General features: G+C 36.2%; 1 protein-coding gene across 2 annotated transcripts; it reads left to right on the top strand.

The window, feature by feature from the left end:
* Nucleotides 1-1,587: 1,587 nt before the first annotated feature.
* On the top strand, nt 1,588-22,703 carry LOC137946254 (uncharacterized). Of its 2 annotated transcripts, none has more exons than XM_068792478.1 (10): nt 1,588-1,654; nt 2,831-2,968; nt 3,810-3,954; nt 15,470-15,597; nt 16,428-16,499; nt 20,751-20,856; nt 21,144-21,268; nt 21,372-21,413; nt 21,603-21,815; nt 22,422-22,703. In XM_068792478.1, the coding sequence occupies exons 2-10, from the start codon at nt 2,840-2,842 to the stop codon at nt 22,488-22,490; spliced, it is 1,029 nt and encodes a 342-aa protein (XP_068648579.1). In that variant the 5' UTR covers nt 1,588-1,654; nt 2,831-2,839; the 3' UTR covers nt 22,491-22,703. The 2 variants fall into 2 exon arrangements, with proteins under 2 accessions (XP_068648579.1, XP_068648580.1); XM_068792479.1 differs by lacking the exon at nt 1,588-1,654 and adding an exon at nt 1,886-2,082.
* Nucleotides 22,704-24,591: the final 1,888 nt, after the last annotated feature.

The following is a 24,591-nucleotide window of genomic DNA, read 5'->3' as shown; positions in this document are numbered from 1 at the left end:
TTGTTTGTGTTAATGTACACAATGAAAAGTGTGGTGTAAAGTGCATATAGATTATTTATTTAATAAAATATTTTGATATATCTGATTTTCATAAAAAATAAATTAATATTAGTTAATAAATAAAATATATTAAATATAATAATTAAATAAATGCTTACTTTTATATTATTAAAATTTTAATCAAAATTTAATTTTGTAATATCTAAATATGAAATAATTATACAAATATCGTACTATATAATAAAAATAAAAATAATAAAAATAAAACTTAATCACCTTTTTAATATAAAAAATTATATCTGTATATACAAATGTACAAGTCAAAAATATTTAGTGGCATTAAAACATAGTAGTCAATAATTTTGCCACATCTGAATTGCTAAAACATCTCGATAATATGATGCTCTTGTAGATTGTATTGCGGACTCCCTCTGTGTACTTATTGGAGTGTCTACATCATCCTCAACATTATAACCTGAAAATGAGTGAAGGAATGACTCAAATGTTGGTTTTTCCATGCTAAATAAATAATAATGACCCTCTGATCTAATCCATAGACATTGCACAAATTTTTACAAGACCCATGTTGATGCCCTCATACTTAAAACACTTAAAAAACATCAAATAAATAGACAAGAGGCCGAGGAAAAATCAAAATAATACATAGCAAACAACTAATACGGTATTAAGGACAATGCCATCTACTATGTCATAACACATGAAACTGGAGAGAAGTTCTAAAAAAAAATGGATTATCTGGAATTTTACACTTTTAAGTGACCTTTTCCAAGAACTCAACAACCCTCAAAGGAATAGCAGTCAAGAGAAAAAGCAAAAACTATTTCATATATTACATTTCAATTCCTAGTTTTCATACAAAGATCCCAACAAATGCATTCATCCATATACAACAACTTTGGAACTAACTAATACTTCACAAATTTAAAGAAATTAACAATTGCATACAAAAGAATTGATTAAACAACAAAACCATCTCCTTTTTATACTCAGAAATTAAGAAACAATAAAAAAAATAACTATCGATTTACAGGAAGCAATTTTTACCTTACTTTCTTCTGAATTGAGTCGGAGAGGTTGAAAAGAGGGGAGATAAGTCACCGACGGTCGTCGGTGTTGGGGACGGCAAGAGGAAGAAAGTCAATCGCCGGGGAGAGGTCGCAGAGGGAGCGATTGAAATTGCCAACGGTCACGAACGAGGGAGGAGCCAGAGAGGTTGCAGAGAGGAGAGAGATGTTACCGAAGGTCGTCAGTGCTGGGGACGGCAAGAGGAAGGGAGTCGAGCGTCGGAAACAAGTCGCACAAAGGGTGATTTAAATAGCCGAAGGTAAGTCGTGAGCGAGAGAAATTTTCTTTTTCTCCCAAACCCTCGTTTGACATAGCCTCCTTTCCTGACAGCCTGAGCCCAATGTACTTGAGGGAGGGAAAGTGAATTCATGAGTGGTTTATGCCTAAAAAGTAAAATACATATCCCTCTTTCACTTACGGTGGGCACTAACGACTTTTGGGTCTTTTTACCCAGCGTATAAGTGAACTAAACAGTTACATTATCCATTGTCTTCTGCAAGTGTTAGCTTTTAGGCATTCCATTCCAGATCAGGGTCTCCGGCTCCGCCGCTTTGCAGTTCGTCTTCAGGTGAAAAGAGAAAAGAGTAAAAGAAGAAACTTAAAGAGAAGCTTGCTTTTACTCTGATATTTTCACTTTATCTTTTACTTTCCTGTTCGCTGATTACTCTCTAGACGAAGGATTACTGTTTGTAGTGTTATACTCTAATCGTACGGAAGCTTTCGTAATTTAAAAAAAAATTATTTTTTCCTTATTGGACGGGCGCAAACATTTTAGAAACATGTATGTGATTTTATTCAGTGGTTCTTCGTGCAAGTTTTTACAAGTTCCTGGTGAAATCTCTTCGCTTCAAGTGAAGTCAAAGAACATAGAGAAGTCTACTCTTGCTTCAATTGGGAAGTTTGACAAGCATGGATGAGTTTTTCGAGAGGACTATATGAGTCGCAAGGAAGATAAAGAGGAGTCCTTGTAGTTTGCTTTTTTTTTGGCCATTTCGAGTAAGCTTTTCATCTTTTCTTTGGTTGTTTTTGAGCTTCTAATATGGGTAGGAATACTTAAACATTTCGTCCAGTATGAGTAGTAAGACTGAACCATTATTGAATGCACGTCAATATATCTTTGATTAGCTAGCTACCATAGGGGGTCCCCTTATCACTCGTGACAAGTGAAATGAATGTGAAGTTTGAGCCTTCCAATTATTTCCATACCAGTTGAGAAGAACAATATTGGGCATAGAATTTTCTGGTAGTGTTCACTGTTGATGATAGTATGAATGATGATATTACACCTAATAACCTTATAAATGTAGTTCCATACAAGTGGAATGTCCTTTGATTTCAATACTGAAATTCAAACTTAGTGAATGTTCGGCTACATTGCAGTAGAGTCTGAGCAGCATTAATGAGACAATGCATATTGTGTAGGATGAATAAGCATATGTTGCACACACTTCTATACTCTTGTTTTCTGATCAAAAGTGAAGCTGAAGCTCTTTATGTAGAGTTTCATATTATAATCTCTTTGAACAATTATTATTATCAATAAATTCTGATAAAGAGGTTGTTTGGGTTTTTATTGTGGATATAGATTCAACTGGAGAAGTCATTAAATCCCAATAGTTATACTTAAAAAAAATTGCTTTATCGAACTCAGTTATGAGTGCTCGATCTTTTTATTGAACTCATCTGTACTTATGCTGGATTCTTTCCCAATATATGACACCTTAGGTGCTTGTGTTTGTTGCAGATTTGAATTATGGGAGAGGAAATGGTAGGGAACAATGATAATAGCATGGGCATCACTCGCGTGCTCTTCTGTGGGCCTCACTTTGCTGCTTCTCAACGTTATACTGCAGAGTATTTACAGAAATATCCATTCATCCAGGTCATTAGACTTCAGACTATTATTGTTTTGGCTAAACAGTGGCTTCTTTGAGGATGAGGCAGATTTAAGTGCAAGTATAGATTTCTTCTAGTTGGCTTTTTGGGGCCATCCAGAGTTTTGAGATTATAAAAAATGTCTAAATCAGAGAATCTAACATTTTAGGAGATAGTTGTGATTTTTACATGCAATGATTGAACACTCACTCACTTGAATCTGAGTTAGTTTTGGATAAATTTGAAATATGTATACTTTTCAAAAAAAAAAAAAAATTGAATATGTAAGTAATCATTTACATACTACTTGTTATAAATCGTATTAAGAAAACATGGATATAATATGAAAGACTTAAATATCAGTATGATGTAATTAGATTTTTTTTTTTGAAATGGTAATTTGGAGTTTATTGCTGTATACTTTCTCAACTTCTAATGTTTCTTTCATGACAGGGCTATCAAGTAATCCATTTACATTCATATACCAATTCCATTTCTGTCACTGTTTGGCCATCTTTTACTTTTCAAGCATTGCTTAAAGTTTGTTTTAAAATTTTGCTGTTCAGATTTAACTGTGATAAATACATAAGCTACTAAAATCTTCTCTTTTTTCATGTGTATAAGATACATTCAGTTATCTCACTACTTTACAGTTGCGATGCATATGTTTTGTTGCTATTAGTTGCAAACCAGTCTAGTATTTGCATCTGAGTTTGAATGCATTGCAGGCATATAAAACCAATTTCTTAAATTTCTTGCTTTTCATGCTTGCAGTCATTTTGTTGTCTCTTGTTGGTTGAGTTTTTTTCACTAAAGGGGCAATTGAAGAAATTGTTCTGTATTTTCAGGTTGACGATGTGCCTCTTGATGAAGTGCCCAATGTCATTGGAAGATACCACATTTGTGTTGTGAAAAATAGACGTTTAGATGCAAATTTAATAGCTCAGGCGGGTCAAATGAAGCTTATAATGCAGTTTGGTGTTGGATTGGAAGGTATCCATATTGTCTTTGTTAATTTTTGCTAACTGTTAGTGTCTTTATTTTTTCCAATTTTTTATGAAAAAAGTTGGATCCAGGTCTATCCCAAAATGACTAGCCAAATCTTTTTCCAAATAATAACCACATAACTTTTCTAAAATTTAAAATATGTGGGATGTCTCCCACTAACATTCCCCTCACATTCAGGCCTAAACAAATAGATGACAAGCCTGAGATGTAGACAACATAAATGTGACACAAACTACACCCAGCAAAATACATGCCCTGCTCTCATCCCATGTTAAAGTTAACTTCAGGTCTACCCAAGGAATGACTAACTGATATGAATAGATCTTTTCCTGATTAAAAACCATAGAATTCTTCTAAAATTTGACCTATTTGGGATTGTTAGAAATGCTACTGAGGGCTATTTTGGTCTTTTCACATCAGCAGAAGTTTCTGAAATCCACATTGTCTAGTTCTAAATCTTTAATTATATCAGTAGGCTTAGTTTCATGTATTCTGTTTATGTGCATTGGGAGATATAAGGGTTTAAGTCCTTTTAAGTATGTAAGAGCATTTATGTACTTTGACTAAGCCTCACGTAATAAATAGAAGAGGGGATCGTGCTCAACCCCCAACGAGACTCTTCTCAAGAAGTCTCTTTTGTCCTCTTCTTCTCATCTCTTTTCTTCTTCGATCTTTCTCTTTATTTCCTCTTATTTTACATTTTTACTTTTTCACATTGTATCAAGTAGTGAATCCTAGTTGGAAGCCTCTTTTTGTCTTTTTTCTCTCCATTGAAGACTGCGTCACCTTAGGAGGTTCCTCAAGGCTTGTGTCCTACTATGGTTCGACATAAATCAGTTTTTTTTCTTTTCTTTTCTGCCAAAACCTTTGGGTTGTTGGCCACTACTACCTTTAAGTGCAGTTATTGATGAGATAGATTCCTAGGACTACTGATTTTTGGAAATTCCCCTTTACCTGGTATGCAGCCCAATACTGGGCTTCTTGACTGCATCATCTCTGTGGAAGGTGATGTCAACCCTAATTGTTACTGATTTGTGATTCTTTAGTGTACAATCACTCTCTATTGGTGTGTCAATCAGCATAGATTGCATAAAAAAACCCTAATTTTTTGTGAAGTGGGGCCCACCTACCTTGCACACCATCTTGTTACCTGAAGTTATATTTGCTTAATTGAGACCTTTTTGTGGTACTTATGGCTGATACCGGTGAGGTATATACTCCGTCAAGGGAAGTTGTAGTTCTGATGGAAAAAAATACCATTGTTATTACTTCGGAAAAGTTGAATAAGCAGAATTATTTTTGTTGGTCTAAGTCTGTAAGAATGTATTTGAAGGCTAAACGAAAGTCCAGATATATTAGAGATGGCCCTTCAATACCTATGAATGATGATTGAAAGGCAGAAGACTGCCAAGTTATGACATGGATTATAAACAATGTCAATTCTAAATTGAGGAATCAAATCATGAATTGTGAAACGTCACAGGAGATATGGATATCCCTAGATTCATTATATGCACAAGAGAGCAATCTTTCTCGAGTGTATGAATTATATACAAATTTCTTTGGTCTCAAGAGAGGTAACAGACCCGTTACAGAATATTACAGGCAACAAACCTGTTACAAAATATTACAGTGAGTTTCTAGGGGTATGGTAGGAGATAAATGTCTATCATCCATTCACTACAGATGAACGGGACTTAAGGAAACAACAAAACCAGCTGCTGCTTGCTAAATTTCTTGGTGGCCTGGGTTTTGAATTTGACGGAGAAAGGGCTCAATTACTTGCTTTAGATCATGTGCCTACCTTGTCGATTACCTTCAACAACATCATGCATTTCGAAACTATTGTTGGACACAAGGGTGCTAAAGGAGTTAAGGTGGTGGATGCCTCTGCGCTTAATGCCTCTACTTTTATAGAATCTTCTAAAGGTCGTTAGTGTTAGTAGAGGTAGAGATAGAGGTAGAAATGGATTTGGTTAAGGTCAAGGCTGAGGTGATGGAAAATCGGAGAAAAAGTGTAATCATTGTGACAGGACAAACCATTTCTTGGATAAGTGTTGGATCAAGTTTAGTAAACCAGCGTGGGCAAACTCAACCATTAATGATATTAGTGATACTCCTACTGAGATGGTAAGCATTGTTAGACTAGAGTCATATGATGAAATACACCAACTACTACCGTAACAACAACAACTAGTACAACGTAATGCTCAACTCTCAACTGCTTCTTCTTCAACATCTATGGCTCGGACTTCTGCTCCTACAACCACTCTAGCTTGTTCAAGTATTTCTGCTCTTCATGTGTCCATTGTCCACCTGGGTTCTTGACTCAGGAGCTACGACCCATATGTCAAGTTTGTCATCTTTATTTTCAGATTTAAAAGGGTCATCTGATATTAAACATGTTACATTAGTTGATGGTTCTATTTCATCAATTTAAGGAGTTCTTACGGTTGTCCCTACTTCATTCCTATCTTTTTAGTCTGTGTTATTTGGTCCCAAGTTTCCTCTTAGTTTGTTGTGTGGTAGTCAATTGATATAATCAATGAATTGTTAATGCATTAACCTTTTATCCTACCCACTGTATTTTCCAAGATCTCGTGACAAAGAGGATTATTGGTTTTGCTCGTGAGAGGGGCGGATTGTATTATTTGGAGAGTCACTCACCAGATAATACATTACATGCTTTACACTCAGCAATCTCACCTTTATAGTGGCATTGATGGTTCGGTCATCCATCTCCAACGAAATTGGTTTAGCGTTTTCCTGCATTTTGTTCCAGTCTTTCATTTCAGCGTGAATCGTGTCAATTGGGCAAGCATCACTAGACATCATTTCTTGTATCTCATCATAGGAGCACTCAGTTGTTTGACATTGTTCATTCTAATGTTTGGGGTCCTTGTCCTATAACTAATTTATTTGGCTATAAGTATTACCTTTCGTTCATTGATAATTTTAGTAGATGCACTTGTGTGTATCTTCTTTGGGAGAAATTTGATATCTTTTGTTAGAGTCAAGGGAATATTCATCAGTCATCTTGTGTGTTTACTCCACAACAAAATGCAATAGCTGAATGTAAAAATCGTTATTTGTTGGAAGTGGTACATACAATGATATTTCATATGAATTTAACCAAGTCGTATTGGGGTGACACGGTCCTTACTGCATATTTTCTTATCTACAAGATGTCTTCTTCTGTTCTTGGGGGTAAAATTCCTATACAAAATTTATTGCCTTTAGTTCCATTATTCCCATTATCTCCATGTGTACTCAGTTGTGTTTGTTTTGCACATGTGTTTCGTTCTTCTAGAGATAAATTGTCACTTTGTGTAGTTAATTGTATTTTCTTGGGATATTCTCATACACAAAAGGGATACAAATGTTTTTGTCATTTTACGAAGAAAACATTTGTATCTACTAGTGTAACATTTTTATATGATACCCATTTTTTTCCATCCTCCACCGTTGATGTGGTTCCTTTCTTCCACTACAGGTGCAAAGTTAGTTATTTCTACACCTATGGATAATAGTCTAGGACCTTCACCTAGTGTTACTGTTGAGAAACCACTACAAGTATATCATCAACAACGGGTACCCTCAGCTCTGTTTGATTCTAGCTTTGCATGTTTAGAGAACTTAGGGTTTGTAGGTAGAAGGTGCAAGAAGAAGAGAGAAAAAGAGAGGAAAAGAGAGAGATCAAGCAAGAGAGATTAGAGAGAATTAGGGTTGAGGGCATGTTAGGTTTGCCCTCCCCCTCACACCTTTATTTATAGACTTGAGGGCATAAAACTTTAGTACATGAGTGAAATAAAAAAAACTCAAGAGTTTAACATTATTACATCCCCATGCCCGTCACTCTCTAAATTACATAAAGTGCCACTATCTTCTTTAACACTCTCCCTCAAGCTAGTGAGAAAACATCATAAATTCCTAGCTTGAAACATGTCTTTGAGAGAGATTTTGCAGCAATGGCCTTTGTGATGATATCTGCTAGTTGATTCTTGGATAGGATGTACTGCATAGATATTACACCAGCTTGCAACTTTTCATTAACAAAATGATAGTCTATCTTGCTATGTTTTGTTCTTGTGAAACATTGGGTTGTTTGCAGTGTGATTGGCTGCCAGATTATCACAATGAAGTTGCATCGGTTTGTTTACTTGGAAACCCAATTCAGTCATGAAGGATTTGAGCCATAATAGTTCACTTACTGCATGTGCCATGGATCTATACTTTGTTTCTGCAATTGACCTTGCTACCACATTTCTTGTTTTGCTTCTCTAGGTGACCACCTCCATCATCAATGCTAAAGAAAGTCGAAGGGGAGTTATGCTTTACTCTCAATCGGTTGAAGGATCAAAAATGTTAATTGGAAAAATCAATGATGAGAAACCGAAGTTTAATACTAAAAAAACATTGGCCTCTTTAGAAGTTGGGAAAATGGAGTCTTAGCCCTCAAACAAGGATAACCTCTGGTGTACCTACTGCAAAAAGCCTCATCGTACCAAGAGCAATGGTGGAAGCTTCATGGAAAACCATAAAGTTCTTAGTGGAATAGAGGACCTAGAAGTGGAACACAGCGAAGCCAGGTGCATATGACTCAATCTAGGGAAAACAAAGCATAATGAATTCAATAAAGAAGACATCAGAAGATTGAGATCACTCCTTGATTCATTAGAGAAGTCTACAGGTACCTGTTCCTTGCCAAATTCAGGTAAGCTTCATTCCTTATATGCTTTAGTGCCTCTGGTTCAGATTTTTCAAACTCCTAGGTTATTGACTTTGGGGCAACCAATTATATGACTCATTTTTCACACAAATTTTTCACACAATTTTCACACAAAATTTTCACATATCATCCCTGCCCTAGCAGTAAAAAAATAGCCATTGCTGATGGATCCATGACCACTATTGCAGGCCAAAGATTAGTGAGTACAAAGATTTTGAGTTTATTAGTTGGTAAAAAGGTTTCCTAAGTTGGCTAGTCATTTTGGGATGGGCCTTGGATCCAACTTAACATGGTATCAGAGCAGGTACTCATATGTGGGCCTACACCCAAACTATCTACTTGTAGAGCCACAAAAGAGGGCCTACACCTAGACTGCTTACTCCTAAATTATCCACTTGTAGATCCACAAAAGAGGGTCTACATGTGAGGGAGAGTGTTAAGGAATAGTCCCACATAGATTAGTGAGTACAAAGATTTTGAGTTTATTAGTTGGTAAAGAGGTTTCCTAAGTTGGTTAGTCATTTTGGGATGGGCCTTGGACCCAACTTAACACAAAATTTTCACAAAAAATTTTCACATATCATCCCTGCTCTAGCAGTAAAAAAATAGCCATTGCTGATGGATCCATGACCACTATTACAGGCCAGGGAGGCATTGTTCTAAGTCTATACATGATACTTGAAAACGTGCTACATGTACCTAAGTTATCTACAAATTTGTGTCTATTCATCAATTTACAAAAGATCTGAACTGCAGTGTGGTGTTTTCTCGTATTTCTTGTGTATTTCAGGATCAAGTTACGAGGAGGACAATTGGACATGCTAAGGCAAGACATGGTCTTTATTATCTTGAGTTACCTAGTGGCCAAGTGAACAATGAGAACAAATCACCTCTTTCGTTTCTGTCCAACAACTCTCATTTCAATAAAGACCAAATTTGGCTTCATTATCTTAGACTTGGACACCCTTTCTTTAGTATCCTTAGTGTCATGTTTCCATATTTGTTTAAGAATGTTAATGTAAACAATTTTCTTTGCGATGTTTGTGAATTTGCTAAACACCGACGTGTTTCCTTTCCTTTGAGTAATAAAAGAACTACAACGCATTTTTCTTTGATTCAAAGTGATATTTGGGATCCATCTCGAATTCCCAACATTTTAGGGGCTCGTTGGTTTGTCTTGCCCATTGATGATTGCACTCAGGTTTCATGGATTTATTTGCTAAAACAAAAATCTGATATAAGCAACATTTTTCCTATTTTTCAAACAATGGTCAAACATGAATTCAATGTTGGAATTAAGAGGTTGAGTATAGATAATGCTAGAGACTACTTTAATCAAAATTTGTCTCCATACTTTCAAAAAGAGGGAATTATACATGAATCTTCGTGTGTTGACACACCCCAACAAAATGGGGTTGTTGAAAGAAAAAATGGTCATTTTTAGCCTCTGTTCGTGCCCTATTGTTCCAAAAGAATACTCCAAAATCCTTTTGGGAGGAAGCTATTCTCACTGCAGCTCACCTACTGTTCTTGATTTGGATTTGTCCATAGCCACAAGAAAGGGTGTTAGAAAGTGCACGCAACATCCTTTATCCCATTTTGTGTCCTTTGAAAAATTATCAACCTCACGCAAAAGCTTTCTAACTCATCTAAACACTGCAGCCATCCCACAAACCTTATCTGAGGTACTTGGCAAAGAGGAATGGAAGCATGCAATGAGAGTAGAAATGGAGGCCTTGAAGAAAAATAAAACATGGGATCTAGTGGAATTACCAATTGGAAAGAGATTGATGAGGCGTAAATGGGTCTTCACAGTGGAGTATAAGTTGGATAGATCCATTGAGAGTTATAAAGGGAGACTAGTAGCCAAGGGATATACACAGACCTATGGGGTGGATTATCAGGAGACGTTTGCACCAGTGGCGAAGATGAACACAATAAAGGTGTTGTTATCTCTAGTAGCGAAGTATCATTGGGCTTTACAACAGTTCGATGTGAAGAATCTTTTTTTACATGGAGATTTTGAGGAGGAAATCTGTATGGAAGTTCCACTTGGCTTTGGCATAAATTTGGGTAAAAACAATGTGTGCAAACTGAAAAAGGCCTTGTATGGGCTCAAACAATCTCCTCATACATGGTTTGGAAGATTTTGTAAAACAATGTTGAATATGAACTATAAACAGAGCCAAGGTGATCATATTTTGTTTATCAAACATTTGGCCTTAGGGAGAGTCACGACATTGATAGTTTATATGGATGACATTTTCGTAATTGGGAATGATCTAGATGAAAAGGAAGCTCATCAGAAGTATTTAGCAAAATAATTCAAAATAAAGGATCTTGGAAAATTTAAGTACCACTAAGGAATAGAAGAAGCTCTTTATAAAAAAAGAAAAAAAAGAAAAAAAAAAAGAAGAAGCTCTCTTGCTCTCTTCTCCCTCTCGGCTTCTTCGTCTCCTACTCCCTCTCGAAGGATCTTGGAAAAATTAAAGTACTACTTAGGAATAGAAGAAGCTCTTTATAAACAAAAAAAAAAAACAAAATAGAAGAAGCTCTCCCGCTCTCTTCTCCCTTTCAGCTTCTTCGTCTCTTTCTCCCTCTCGGCCTCCCTCTCGTTTCTCCCTTCCCGTTTCTTCTCCCTCTCAAAGGGTCTTGGAAACTTAAAGTACTACTTAGGAATAGAAGAAGCTCTTTATAAAAATAAAATAAAATAAAAAATAAAATAGAAGAAGCTCTCCCGCTCTCTTCTCCCTCTCGGCTTCTTCGTCTCCTTCTCCCTCTCGGCCTCCCTCTCGCTTCTCCCTTCTTGTCTCTTATCCCTCTCGGCCTCTGTATATGGAAGAAGCGCATAGATCGTGCTTTGTGCCTTGTGGTGGTTTCTTTTGGCGGTTGTCTTCAGATAATCTTCGCTTGAAGGTACCTGATTTCCCGTGCCATGGCTTCGGGATGAAAACTCAGAGGAGTTGATGGTCTTCTTGATAATTTATAAACAACGCCTTTCAATCGGTTTCTTTTATCTTTGCTCTTCTGAGTTTTGGATTCTAGGGCATACTTTTCAATTGGTTCTCCTTTAATGATTTATGAGGCCTAGGAATTGGTGGAGGTCTCTTTGAATTAAGTCGATAATTCAAGAGCTGCTAGAGATATATTTATATAATTTTTTTAATTGGAGGAAGAAAGGACAGGACAAGATGAAGTGATACTTTTACCAACTGTAATTGAGGCTCCTATTTGGTTTCTTTTTGTTCCTAAAGCGATTGACGAGGACCAGCTTTTGGTGTTCTTGGATTTCCTGAGATGACGAAAGAACTGAGCTTGAACACAAGGTAATTTGTGTGAAAAATGATTTTTTTTTTATTTGGAGGAGAGGAGGAATTTCTTGATTTGTTGAATTTGAAGCAAGATAGAAGAAATCAAGTTCTGTGTTCTTAAAACGATTGTCATATAGGCTTTTGGGGTTTCCAATAAAGGGTGATACAGTGGGTTTGAGTTTCATCTTACCAAGCTCTTGTCCACAAACTAGGAGAATTGGTTTAATTAATCCCTTTTTATAATTAATTTAACCAATGGTATTAAATTTAGCGGAAATATATTATTAATTAATAATACGTAAAAATATATATTGTGTTAAAGTAAGCATTTGATCAATTATTTTTGTTTAATTATTCCTTTTTTATGTTAAAATATATCTTATGTTATTAATAAATAAATAAATAAAATTATTATATTCGTTTCTGTGATTTTTTACTTTGTATTTATTTATTTTTATAATTAATCAGTGCATAGTTAATTGTCACGCGTAATTACTGTATTAATGTACAATAAATTGCAATAATTAATTAATATAATATCTTATTTAATTAATTAGTATATTAATATATTTTAATTCTACATTAAATTAGTGTAATAATCATGTTTTTTTTGGTTAATTTGGTGTTTAGGTATATATGTTCTATTTAAGTATATTATTACAAGTTACTCATTCTCTTGTTTTGGTTATATTTCTCATTTTGGGGCACTAACAATGGAAACTGTTTTCTAGTGCACTTGAACTCGTTCACACTAACACCCAACTTGAATTTGAAATTGAATTAGATCATTCAATTGAATTTGAATTTGAAGTTGAAGTTGAAGCAAATGTTGACTAACCCCTCCTAAAGGAGAAACTTGAAAGCGGATTGATTTGCACTCCCTACATTTCTATAGAGGACCAATTAGCAGACATCTTAACTAAAGGATTGGTGATTTCAACATTTCAGAGGATTATGAGCAAGCTAGGGATGGAAAATATCTACTCCCCAGCTTGAGGGAGAGTGTTGGAAATTCGGGATTGATTAAAATCCCAAGATTTCTGTGGATAGAAGTAATGGTAGGGTCAGATTTGTATTTTGAATTATAGGAGATTAGCTGTAAATTAGTAGATAATAGTTTCATGTTTTCTAGAGATTAGGGTCAGATTTGTATTTGCTGTAAATTAGTAGATAATAGTTTCCTGATTTATAGAGATGAGTAGAACGTCAAACTTTCCTAGAAGAGCAATACCTTGCTTTATAAAGTCCTTGTATCTGATCGGTTCAAAATGGATAATAAATTTCAAAATTTTCTTCAGGTTCCCTACTTCAACAGTTTCAATGTTATTGAGACTGTCAAAAATTTAAATTCCAAGCTCCCCTAACATACAATTGAGAAACCAAAATGTCTTGAGTTAAAACCGCTTTAAAAAGTCAAGAGAAAGAAGTGGTTAAAGAAGAATTCCCAATCCACTTGTCTAATGAGAACCTAACTTGATGGTCGCTTCTAACATGGAACCAAATTCTATTAAGAAAAGACAGGTTTTAAGGAATCAATTGTCTTCCACAAACTTGAATTATGCACTGGAACAGAAGCAAAGAGCAGCTAAGAGTCCTCCGCTTAGCCATGTGTAACTACAATATGCTACCTCCAAAGTGGATTGCGCTCAGTTCCAAAACACAACGACCAGTTTGCTAGCAAAACTTTATTCATCATACTTATAGACCTTAGACCTAAACCACCATTAGCTTTCGGAAGACAAACCTCATCCCAGTTAACCAAATGATATCTGAAACTATCTGCATTACTTTTCCAAAGAAATCAATGCCTAATAGACTCAATCTTCAAAGCTACAAATCTTGGACAAGGGATGAAGGAAAGATAATGGCTAGGAATACCGGGGAAGGTCGCCTTCGTTAAGGTGGTCCATCCATCAAAACTCAATAATCTACCTCTCCACATGTCAAGTCCCTTTTCCATTCTTTCCACAACTGATGCCCAATGATCAACTGAAGGCCTTCCTTGAAACAAAGGAAGACCCAAATAGAAAGTGGGCAGGGTAGACACTTCACAACCCAACCCAATGCATTGCCAAGAGAAAGCTGCAACTCCTGAAAAGGTTCACTCCTATAAGCGCTGACGTAGTTCAATTTACTTTCTGCCCTGAAATCAATTCATAGATATGCAGAAGGGCTGTAACAGTGGTTATTTGATCAATGTTACCCTCAAAAAACACAATGTGTGATTTGCAAATTGAAGTAAATGTGAAGAAAATGGAACATATGTATTTGGGAAAAAGTTTAGCCAATTACAGAATTGTGCGGCTTGAAAAATGATAGCAAGTGCTTCTCCAACAATGTTAAAAACATGGGTGATAAAGAACAACCTTGTCTCCTCCTTCGTGACCTTTTAAGACTACCCTTTGCCTCTCCATTGACCAATATATAATAAGAAGTTGAAGACATGCAACTATGAATCATTAAGAATCACCATTTTTAAAACGAAATATTCAATTGTGAATCCAAAACCTTTATTTGGCTTCAAAACCAATGTTACGCATAGCCCAATCCATAAATTTCTAGTTTACCTTATCAAAAGCTTTTGCCATATCTAATTTTAAAAGAACCCTATACTACCTGACCTATGGGAGGACTTGTGGGCCATAAAAACAGAATCCAGAATTTTTCAGCCCTTAGAATTGATGTTTCCTTTCTCTCTTCATTGGAAATTCACTCTCTTCAATTAACCTATTTAGGTTAAGGATAGTTTGTTAAATATGTAGGCATGGGTTTACATTAACCTAACCTGCTCCATGTACTAAAGTGGCCCAAATTTACATTAACCTAACTTGCTTCATATAATAACGTGGCTCAAAACCTGTTGTTTGCCAGTTCATAGTTATGTTTTCTGATTGAAACCTACCTCTTCAATAAGAAGAGAAAAATATATATATAAAATCAGCTAGCTCATTTGGAGGAACAGAAAATAATTTTTGAACTTGAGAAGAAGAGAAAATCAGAGCTCACGAGAGCTGTTTGAGAATTTAAAATTTGAAGGCAAATAAAAAAGTAGCAAGCTTTAAGAGATGAGAAGAACTCTTCTTAGGGGGGCAGGTGGACTTGTCTTAATCAATTTGATGAAGTTGGCAATGTCTTTATTTATTTTAAAAATGTTATGTCTTATCCATGTTAGGTGTGGTCTGACATGGCTAATTTTCAACTGTGGACCATGTGCTAATCTGGTTGAGCTTGTTTACCTTGACTGAATCTCATCTTGAGCAATCTAGGATTTCACACTGAGTTGAGCATATTTACATAGCTCAAACCCTGTACAGGTATTTATCGTCTGTGTTGCCAACCTTGCCCATAAACACAGTCTTGGTTGTTGCAGCTAGTTGACTTGATTTTTCTTCTTTAATTGTCTCTCTTTGCATTTCTTTTGGTAAGTATTCCTGCCAACATTTATGCTACCTTTTTGTAGGAGTTGATATTGATGCTGCAACATGCCACGGAGTCAAAGTTGCAAGAATTCCTGGCAATGTGACCGGTAATTCAGCATCATGTGCAGAAATGGCCATATATTTGATGCTGGGCCTTCTCAAGAAGCAAGTAGGTTACTCAGTCGATGGCTTATGTCATGTTGTATTGAGCGTGAGTGTAACTTATGATTCTCTCTTTCTGTTTTAGAATTAAGGGTATAAATATAATTGGGTACTTTAATCTGAGATTATAATGATAGATTAAAAGTAAGAGATTAGAGATTACAAGTAAGAGCTTACAGGGGTCAAATGCTATCAGTTTGAGTCTATTCCTCTTTTTTTTCTTCATTCTTTTCGTTATTTATCTTCTTTCTCTTTAGTTGTCCTCTCTACTTGATCCTTCTATTGATTGCTTTCATTTTAATAGTTGTATCTCATCATATCTCAAATTTAACAACAGATTTCTCTTTTGTAATTTATATCATTTGTTATGCTCATTTACTGCTTAATGCAAATTTTGATGGAAATATTTTTTTACATGCTTAGAGAGAATCAGCATTGAAAGACAATTAAATGCTTGGGATTCTTTTCTGATATATATTACAGTTTGATGTATTTTTCGGTTTTCAGGTTTTTTGAGTTTTTTTTTTTTTGAGATGAAAAAAGAAATTCGTTTCAGGTTTTTTGTGTTGCTCTCCCAGATTTTTTTCTTTGTGATTTTGTTATTTTTTGTGCATTCTTTCCTCTCTAATAGTATGTTCCTCATTCTCAAAAAAAAAAAAAAAAAAATGAAATAAAAAAAGAAAAAAACAATTAGCATTCAAGTGGCTGAGTTTGTTAAACACGAATAGCTGTTTTCAGATAGTTAATTGGCTTAAATTGGGTACTTGGCTAATTTGTTCTTTAACTCTCTTGCAAGCCCATAAACTGATTTTTGTTTGTCACATGTTATTGGTGTAGAAGGAGATGGAAGTTGCAGTGAAACAGAGAAGGTTAGGAGAGCCAACTGGGGAGACTCTCCTTGGAAAAACAGTGCGTTTGGTTTCTCTCTATTTTCTTTCATCAATCAGATATCATGGTTTTCTTAGTCTTGAATGTTCACTTTTTGTGTAGTTTATATCAGGGTAAGAATTTGTTCATCTCAATGATAGTTTAGAAATCTTGGATGTATTTAAACAATTCTGTATGGAAATAAAAGTTCAATTTTCTATCTTGCATTGAGACAATACTAAAGAATATTCGAGTACTGCATTTTAATCTTTTTCTGCCTCAAATGGAATCATTCATGAAACCTCTCGTGCCTTAAGCTCACAGTAAAATGGGGTTGTTGAATGGAAAAATAGACACTTGAGGCAGCTCATACCATGCTTTTCTAGATGCATGTTTCTAAATTGTATTGAGGAGAAGTTGTTTTTTGAGCTTGTTACTTGATTAATCGGAATTTGTTTGATGTCTTGCAAGGTGGTCTTCCCTTTCAAGTTGTCAGTCTTGATCAACCACTATTCAGTTCATCTCTTAAAGTGTTTGGTTGTGTGTTCTATGTTCATATTTTCTCCTCTCTAGATAAATTGTCTCCTTATGCAGTAAAGTGTGTCTTTGTTGGGTATTCCTGAGTTCAAAAGGGATTTAAATGCTCTGATCCAATAAATAAGAAATTTTATATCTCTCTTGATTTGCTGGTCTTGTTGAGTCCGTTGATAATTTTCTTGTTTCTGTTCCTCTTCCCATCATTCCGGACATTGAGCCTTCTTCACCACCATTATCTAAGCCACTGCAGGTCTACAAACGTAGGCCAAAGCAAGTAGCTCCAATTTCACTGCCTCCAACACTGACTAAATAATTATTTCTCCTGCATAGCCCTCCTTATTGTCTGATTTATTTGGAAATCCATCATCTGATCTCACTCTTGATGTCTCCTTGCCCTATGGAAAGGTAAACGGTCTTGTACCCAACATCCTATTTCTGATTTGTTACATACAACTTTTTGTCTCCTTCCTATGCCAAGTTTGTTTGCGCATTGACTGCCTCGATTATTCATTCTACATATTTGCAACTGGCAATGGAAGATGAAATGGACGCCCTACATTCATGGAGGACATGAGAATTGTGGTAATGTTCCCTACATGTGGAGAGTCTAGGAGGGCTACACTGATTTATTCGAGGCGAGGAGCGACAACCAGCTTGATGGATGACTTTGGACGTAGGCGATAACCACATCGATGGCGAGGAGCGACAAGCTACCTGATGAAAGACTCTGGATGCCGGCAACAATCGACAGGAGGTCGCCATTAGACCAACACGACGGGCAACTCAAGACAGTTTTTTGTGGTTCCAATTACCTTGATGGATTTCGAGACCTATCACGAAAGGATACTATTTGGCGAGATGAAACAACAAAGAATCTTACTGTCGTTGTTGATGACGCCCATCCTAAAAATGCTTCGATCCTTCCTACCTATAAGGAAGTGATCGACATCTTGCGAGAAACTCCCTTGCTCACCAGTGATGCTCCTGCGGAAGCAACTGTTACTCCTATCAAAGAAGATGACGTGTGTGGATGGCAGACGATGAATCGATGTAATGCTAGCAGATGGTGAGCTCACAGAACTACAGAAATTGCCAATCCGATGGCCACCTTCCAAGTCGGAAACTTCTTGTGTGCCTTTGATTGTGCTGGCCAGATGGTTCACATCTACTTTTCAACAAGAGGATTCGTCTCTATCCCGTTCATTGCTAGTAGTGCCTTCATCACCCAGTTCAATGCTTCCACTCGTCTGCTAGACTTGTCGAGGACCTCCAAGGAACCCTTGATCGGAAACATTGTCTTCCATATTTCCGTGCATACGTATAAAAGGAGCTCGGGAATGAAAGATTACTCAATGCAGAGGCAGACTGATAGTGGGGAGAATCTACATCCAAGAGTCATCGAACTCTGGTTTTGGATGGGAACAGTTCAAATCGTGTATCATTCGAATTTCTGGTATCTCTGATGCCAAACCCCCTGAAAACTCTCAAACCAATCCTTTCCCGCCTTTGCCAATCCCAAATCCTATGCACCCCAACCCCCACACCTCACCTCCATCCCCTCAAGCTTCCCCATCTGCTGCAAAAATACCCACCGTCATCCAGCCACCTGATCCATTCTCTATTCATCTTCACCCCCTCAAGCTTCCCCATCTCCTAGATGACCATAATGATGTTAGTGCAAGAAACATGTTTAATCCAAAGTGCAAAAAAGTAAGATACTAAATTGTTAGAACCAACAAAATAATAACACCAAGTTTGACCATCAAGTTGAACTAAACCATGAAGGAGTTATACATTTTTCTTTTCATGGCTTTGACCTTCCCTTCTTTCTTGGATATCAACGGTGTCACTGCTGCTCACTGAAGCATGTGACAGGCAGCTATTGTCTTTTATACAAGGAGAACTAGCATAACCAGGGGGAGCATCAAAAGGTCAGATAAAATAGTCATTCTCGTGGTTCCTCAAGGTAAGTGACTGAATCCAGAGAGCAAAGACACTGAGTCAAGATGAGAGATCCAGAAATAACAATCCTGAGGCCGAATAAAGCAACAAAGAATATACAGTGAGGACTAATAAATTCAGAAACAGTCACTAATTGAAGAGGAACTGAAGTTATTGTCTCAGCACTGAACTTTTGAATTGAATAATGAGTCTTCAACGCCTGAAACAGATGTAGAAACAGAATTAATCAACATCTACTCCAGCGAAACTTCAAGAAAGTGATTGCTTAAGCATCCAAGATCAGATACATGAGATGACAGGATCTGGTTGCTCTCTGTGCAAGCGATGAGGCTATTGAGAAGACTTCTGCAGCTATCAAAACCCCCAACTATATTGGAGCGTATCCTGATCCTGAGAGTGCTGAGAGAGACAGATGCTTGTCCGGACTGCGATTTGGAGGCACTCGCGTCGTAAGTAATAGGTGGAAAACATTCTCAGCATCTGCTTGCTGATTCTGTCCGTCTATGAGGACAATCCAGAGCATCCCAAGTTTGCCTAGACGGAGGCTATGGCATCTATTTCATCCGAGTCCTGAAGCTCATAATTATGACCAGATGTGGGGTGCAGTTAACGGAAAGTAACCGAAAGTAAATTGGGTCTCTGAGAGATACAAGAAGAGAGAGATGGTCTTGTGAGCAAGGTGTAGAAATCGGCTCCGAGCTCCACCAGAAAGTAACAAGTTGACAGCTGAAAATCCCACCAATGAAAATCAATTAGAAATTCAACGAACAAATGCACGGAGACCTCATTAAAGAGAATCTAAAGAAGCATGTTGATATGGAGAAGCAAATGAAGCATATGAAATTGTGATAAAATTGCAGAGATTAAACTAAAAAACCAAATAAAACAGTGACTGCGAGACCTATGGAGATTAAAACAGAGACCGAGAGATTTGTGGAGGTTAATTCATTCAAAGGAGAAGATTGAACACATTGTTGAGTAGATTAGGTCAATCCACAAACCCTAGACAACCTGCTTTAATACCATCTTGAATTTTGTAGGATGAAAGTGGTGGAGAGATTAGGGTTTATAGTCCCTCTCCCCTATTTATAACTTAAACAATGTTCAAATGTACATCCATGTCCCTGCAACTCTTAAACCCTAGGAATTTACTTTTGATGAGAAAATACATTCATATTAAATAAAGAAAACCTAATTAACTCAAATAAAACTTCTAACAGTTTAAAACATATTTACAAAAAACGACCAGATTGCCCCTCTTTACAATGACACTAAATAACACCCATTCTAACATAATAACTTCCTAATTTCTGAATCAGCTTAACTATGACACTTAACCAGAACTAATCTTAGATGAATGAGAAACAACAGTATGCACTATAAAATGATGAAACTGCCCTTACTGTCATATTTTCCAACAAAATCTTTGTTCTTCTTTCAAAACAAAAACTGAAAAATTGGTGTTCCTTCAAATATATCTATACATACTTTTTACATATTTTCTCTCAGGACAATTAGTGGAGTATTTCAGTTTATATGTTCTAAAGAGCTAAACCAATTTTCCTCTAATTTTCAAATGCTTCCATATACATGCTTGATAGATTTTTATTTCCATGAAGAACAGCACATTGTATTTCTTCCAATATTTGTGCATTTCTGTACATGTGCATGATGTGCTTCTATTTCCAAGAAAACCAGCACATTGTAGTAGATACTTAAACTCTAGTATGCCTTTAGGTTTGAGTTTACTTTAAGATAATTATGATGACTTGGTAACACGAGGACACTCTGCAGGTCTTCATATTGGGATTTGGAAGCATTGGAGTTGATCTTGCAAAACGTTTGCGACCTTTTGGTGTGAAACTGCTTGCAACCAAGCGAAGATGGACCCAGATTAATGGTATAGATTTATGAGAATCATGCAGGTTTCAGTTTGTATGTTTTTCCTCACCTCTGAAAATTTGTCTGTTTTCCTCCTCACCTCTGAAAATTTGTATGTGAAGATCTTTTTTCTTTTATTTATTTATTTTTGAAATGTTTGATGTTGACAGCTTTCAACTTAGAATGAAGAAGTGTGTGCTCATTGCTGCAGTAAATTATTAAATTATCATTGTTCTTATCTATTGGAGTCTGCTGACTCCCTTTCTTCTTCCTGTAATTGGTTTGAATCTTTTGCTCTTATCTCAGATTCGGGTGATAGACCATCCTCAAATATGAGTCTGATAGATAAGAAGGGGGGTCCTGAAAACATGTATGATTTTGCTGCAGAAGCAGATATAGTGGTTGCTTGCTTGTCCTTGAATAAAGAAACGGTTAGTAGTTCTCCTTTTCTATAGTTCCATATATAAATCTTTTGGTGCAAGTATACTTTCTTACCAGTATTGCTAAGTGCATTTTCGGTGATGCTACTCTCAGGCTGGCATTGTAAACAAGAAATTCATTTCTTCTATGAAACAGGTATGTAGTCCAAAAATTGATTTTTGCAGGCATGGGGCCAAAAAAATGGTTTTGTGGTCACCAATTATTAGTATAGTCCTAAAACGAACCATTATTCATTGGATCTTCTGCCCAAACAGTGCAAGTGATTTTTTATAGCACTTTGAATCCATGAGTGCCACTCCGCTAACAGTTACTTCGTAATTCCAGGGTTCTCTTCTTGTAAATATTGCTCGAGGAGGTCTACTTGATTATGAGTCTGTTGCTTCTCACCTTGAATCAGGTCATCTGGGTGGCTTAGGTATTGATGTTGCTTGGACAGAACCATTTGATCCTGAAGATCCGATTTTGAAGTATCCAAATGTCCTTATTACACCTCACGTTGCTGGTGTTACTGAATATTCTTATAGAACAATGGCTAAGGTATCCACTAACAGCTCTTACATGTGCATTTTGTTGATCTCTGTGGGAATGTATTCATTTAATGTCATATGTGATTTAGCCCCTGAAAAAAGAGGCTAATGAAAATTGTGAAATTATGCACATCCACTGCAAAATCAATAATCGAGTTCTTAACACAGTTTTGAAATTTCGTTATAGTTATTATTAGCACTAAGAATGAGAAAAACGAAAATATTGTTTTTATTGGATATTATGTATGTTTCATAATGCGGGTTTGCGGTCCTAGTATTTTCATGTGAGATAACACATTTTATCTGGAATTTTTCTAACTGGCACTGTATTGAAATTAGTGGACTAGTTTTTTTATGTGGAAGCATACAGTTTGTTTTGGGACTCATATAAAATGCCACACATTAGTAGTGGACCATACACCCTCCGCCATTAAATAACATAGCCATGTGGGTCAAGAAAAATAGCACAGTTATGGTAAAAGGGTTATCAGGGCTTTTCATTAAAAAGAATGGGCACATTAGGTTCACCCCTCAGATTGGAAGCTAAGCCTTGGTGGGTCTCCCTAACTCTTTTTACCTGCTGCTTCACTGGTTTAATATTTGGGTCTTCTTACAGGTCGTAGGTGATTGTGCCCTCCAGCTTCATGCAGGGGCCCCTTTGACGAGCGTTGAGATTGTAAACTGAAGCAACAGGAATTGGAAAAGGATCAAAGTATGTCCAATCTCGAAGCCTCTTCCATGATAATTTGGGTAATACTTCTGTTAGCAGTAAAAATATTTAAAACGTGAAGGCCCAAAAGTTTCAAGGTTGGTGATTGTTTGATGATTCTTTTGTACTCTACTTTCATTTGAGATCACTCCGTTGGAAATTTAAAATATGACACCACTTTTGTACTTTACTTTGGTTGGGTGGACAATTCTCAATTTGGTATTTTTCATGCATGTAAATAAGAACTAAAAGCATCAAATTGCAACAGAAGTATCTCTTCCAGAGGACTTTTGAAATATCAGAATTTTGGATGAGAAAAGATGAGAAATAAGGAGAAGAATAGCTCGGAGAGCGGGAGTAGCTGCCAGTGCTTGTAAAAAAGCAGGTCTCCCTCTTCTTGTTAATCAAGGTTCAAATCAAGGTTCAAGTGATTTTTACATAAAAGATACAAATACCCATCAAGACATAAACTTACATATCTCTTCAGAATACATATTTAAAATGAATGAAAATTGAACCATATGCTTATGAGGATATTGCTTAAGACATTATTTAAGATAAAAATATAATATAAAAATAACCAAAATACCCTGAATTGATATTTTAATACTCCCTTTCAAGTCGGAGAGTAGATTTCTAATAACCCCAACTTGTTGTTGTTGAAGGATATGTTCATGTCTTCCTCATGGTTTGGTATACATATTTTCCAGCTGCTCTAAAGATTTTACATATGGAGCTACCATTTTTCCTTGCATAACTAGATCTCTAATAAAATGGTAATCAATCTCTATATGTTTAGTTCTCTCGTGGAACACAGTTGTTTGCAATGAAGATGTCCACTTGATTATTATATTTCATGACCATAAGACTTGGCAACTACAAACCAAACTTAAGAAGAATAGACTTAATCTACATAAGCTCATTACTCGATATTAGGCATCTACATCAAATCTATCCACACTAGTCTGTTTTTAACTTTTCTAGCTTACCAGGTTACCTCCAACAAAACAACAATAGCCTGATGTAGACTATCTGTTCATCTTACATCCAACATATCAGCATCAAAATATCCAAATACATCAATCCGTCTATTATGAGTATACAATAGATTTTTGCCAAGTGTATCCTTCAAATACTTTAAGATCCGTTGAACAACTTCTAAATGTACTTTCTATGAACTAACTCACAACTCCCACAACAAATGAAGTATATGGCATGATAACTGTAGCATAAATCAATTTACCTACTAAACATCGGTATTGAGTTCAAGCCTTGAGAGCAGGACCCTGTGTCATGAAGATTATGGTTAACTTCTATGGGAGTATCTACCGGTTTGGCACCAAACACACTACACTCATGCGGCATAAATAATATATATTTCCTGTGGGAGAGAACAATACCTCATCTGCTGCGAGTAACTTCAATGTCAAGAAAGTACTTAAATGAGCTCAAATATTTAGTCTGAATGTGTGACAATATATTGTTTAACTCCAGTAATGCCTTCAAGATCATCCCCAGACAATAACTACACTAGTCCTCTTGAGTGTGAACATAGAATAATCACAATGGCTCAGGTAGAACCCAATCTACATTACTACAATGCTAAATTTCTCAAACCACCCGGGACTGTTTAAGTTCATAAATGACCTTTTGTAGCTTATATACTTTCCTTGTCTCCCTTTGAGTAACATACCCAAGAGATTGCTCTATATAAACGTTTTCATGTAATCTCCATAGAATAAAGCATTTTTCACATGAAGCTAAAAAAGTGGCCAACCACTATTAATTACCACAAAGACTAAGATATGTACCAAGGTAAGTTGGCCACAAGAGTGAAGGTTTCAAACACATCAACATGGACGGCCAATGTATATCCATTTGCTACCAGTCGGGCCTTATATTGTTCAATAGATCTATCTATATTTTATAGTATAAACCCAATGACACCCCCATGATAGTGGTCTTACCAGGTATAATAGAACGCAAGGACATAGCAAAGGATTTAAAGGAAGAGGTCAAATAGTCAAGAGAAACATATTTAGAGATAGAATGGGAAGTGTAAGACCTTTTACTTTTT

The sequence above is a fragment of the Aristolochia californica genome, unplaced genomic scaffold (genome assembly GCF_029961685.1).
Source record: "Aristolochia californica isolate CCGP_79_NKW_82.1479 unplaced genomic scaffold, dmAriCali1.0.hap1 SCAF_12, whole genome shotgun sequence".
NCBI lineage: Eukaryota > Viridiplantae > Streptophyta > Magnoliopsida > Piperales > Aristolochiaceae > Aristolochia > Aristolochia californica.
Note: the sequence above shows the minus strand (reverse complement) of the source record. Positions and strands in the feature narration are given on the sequence as shown.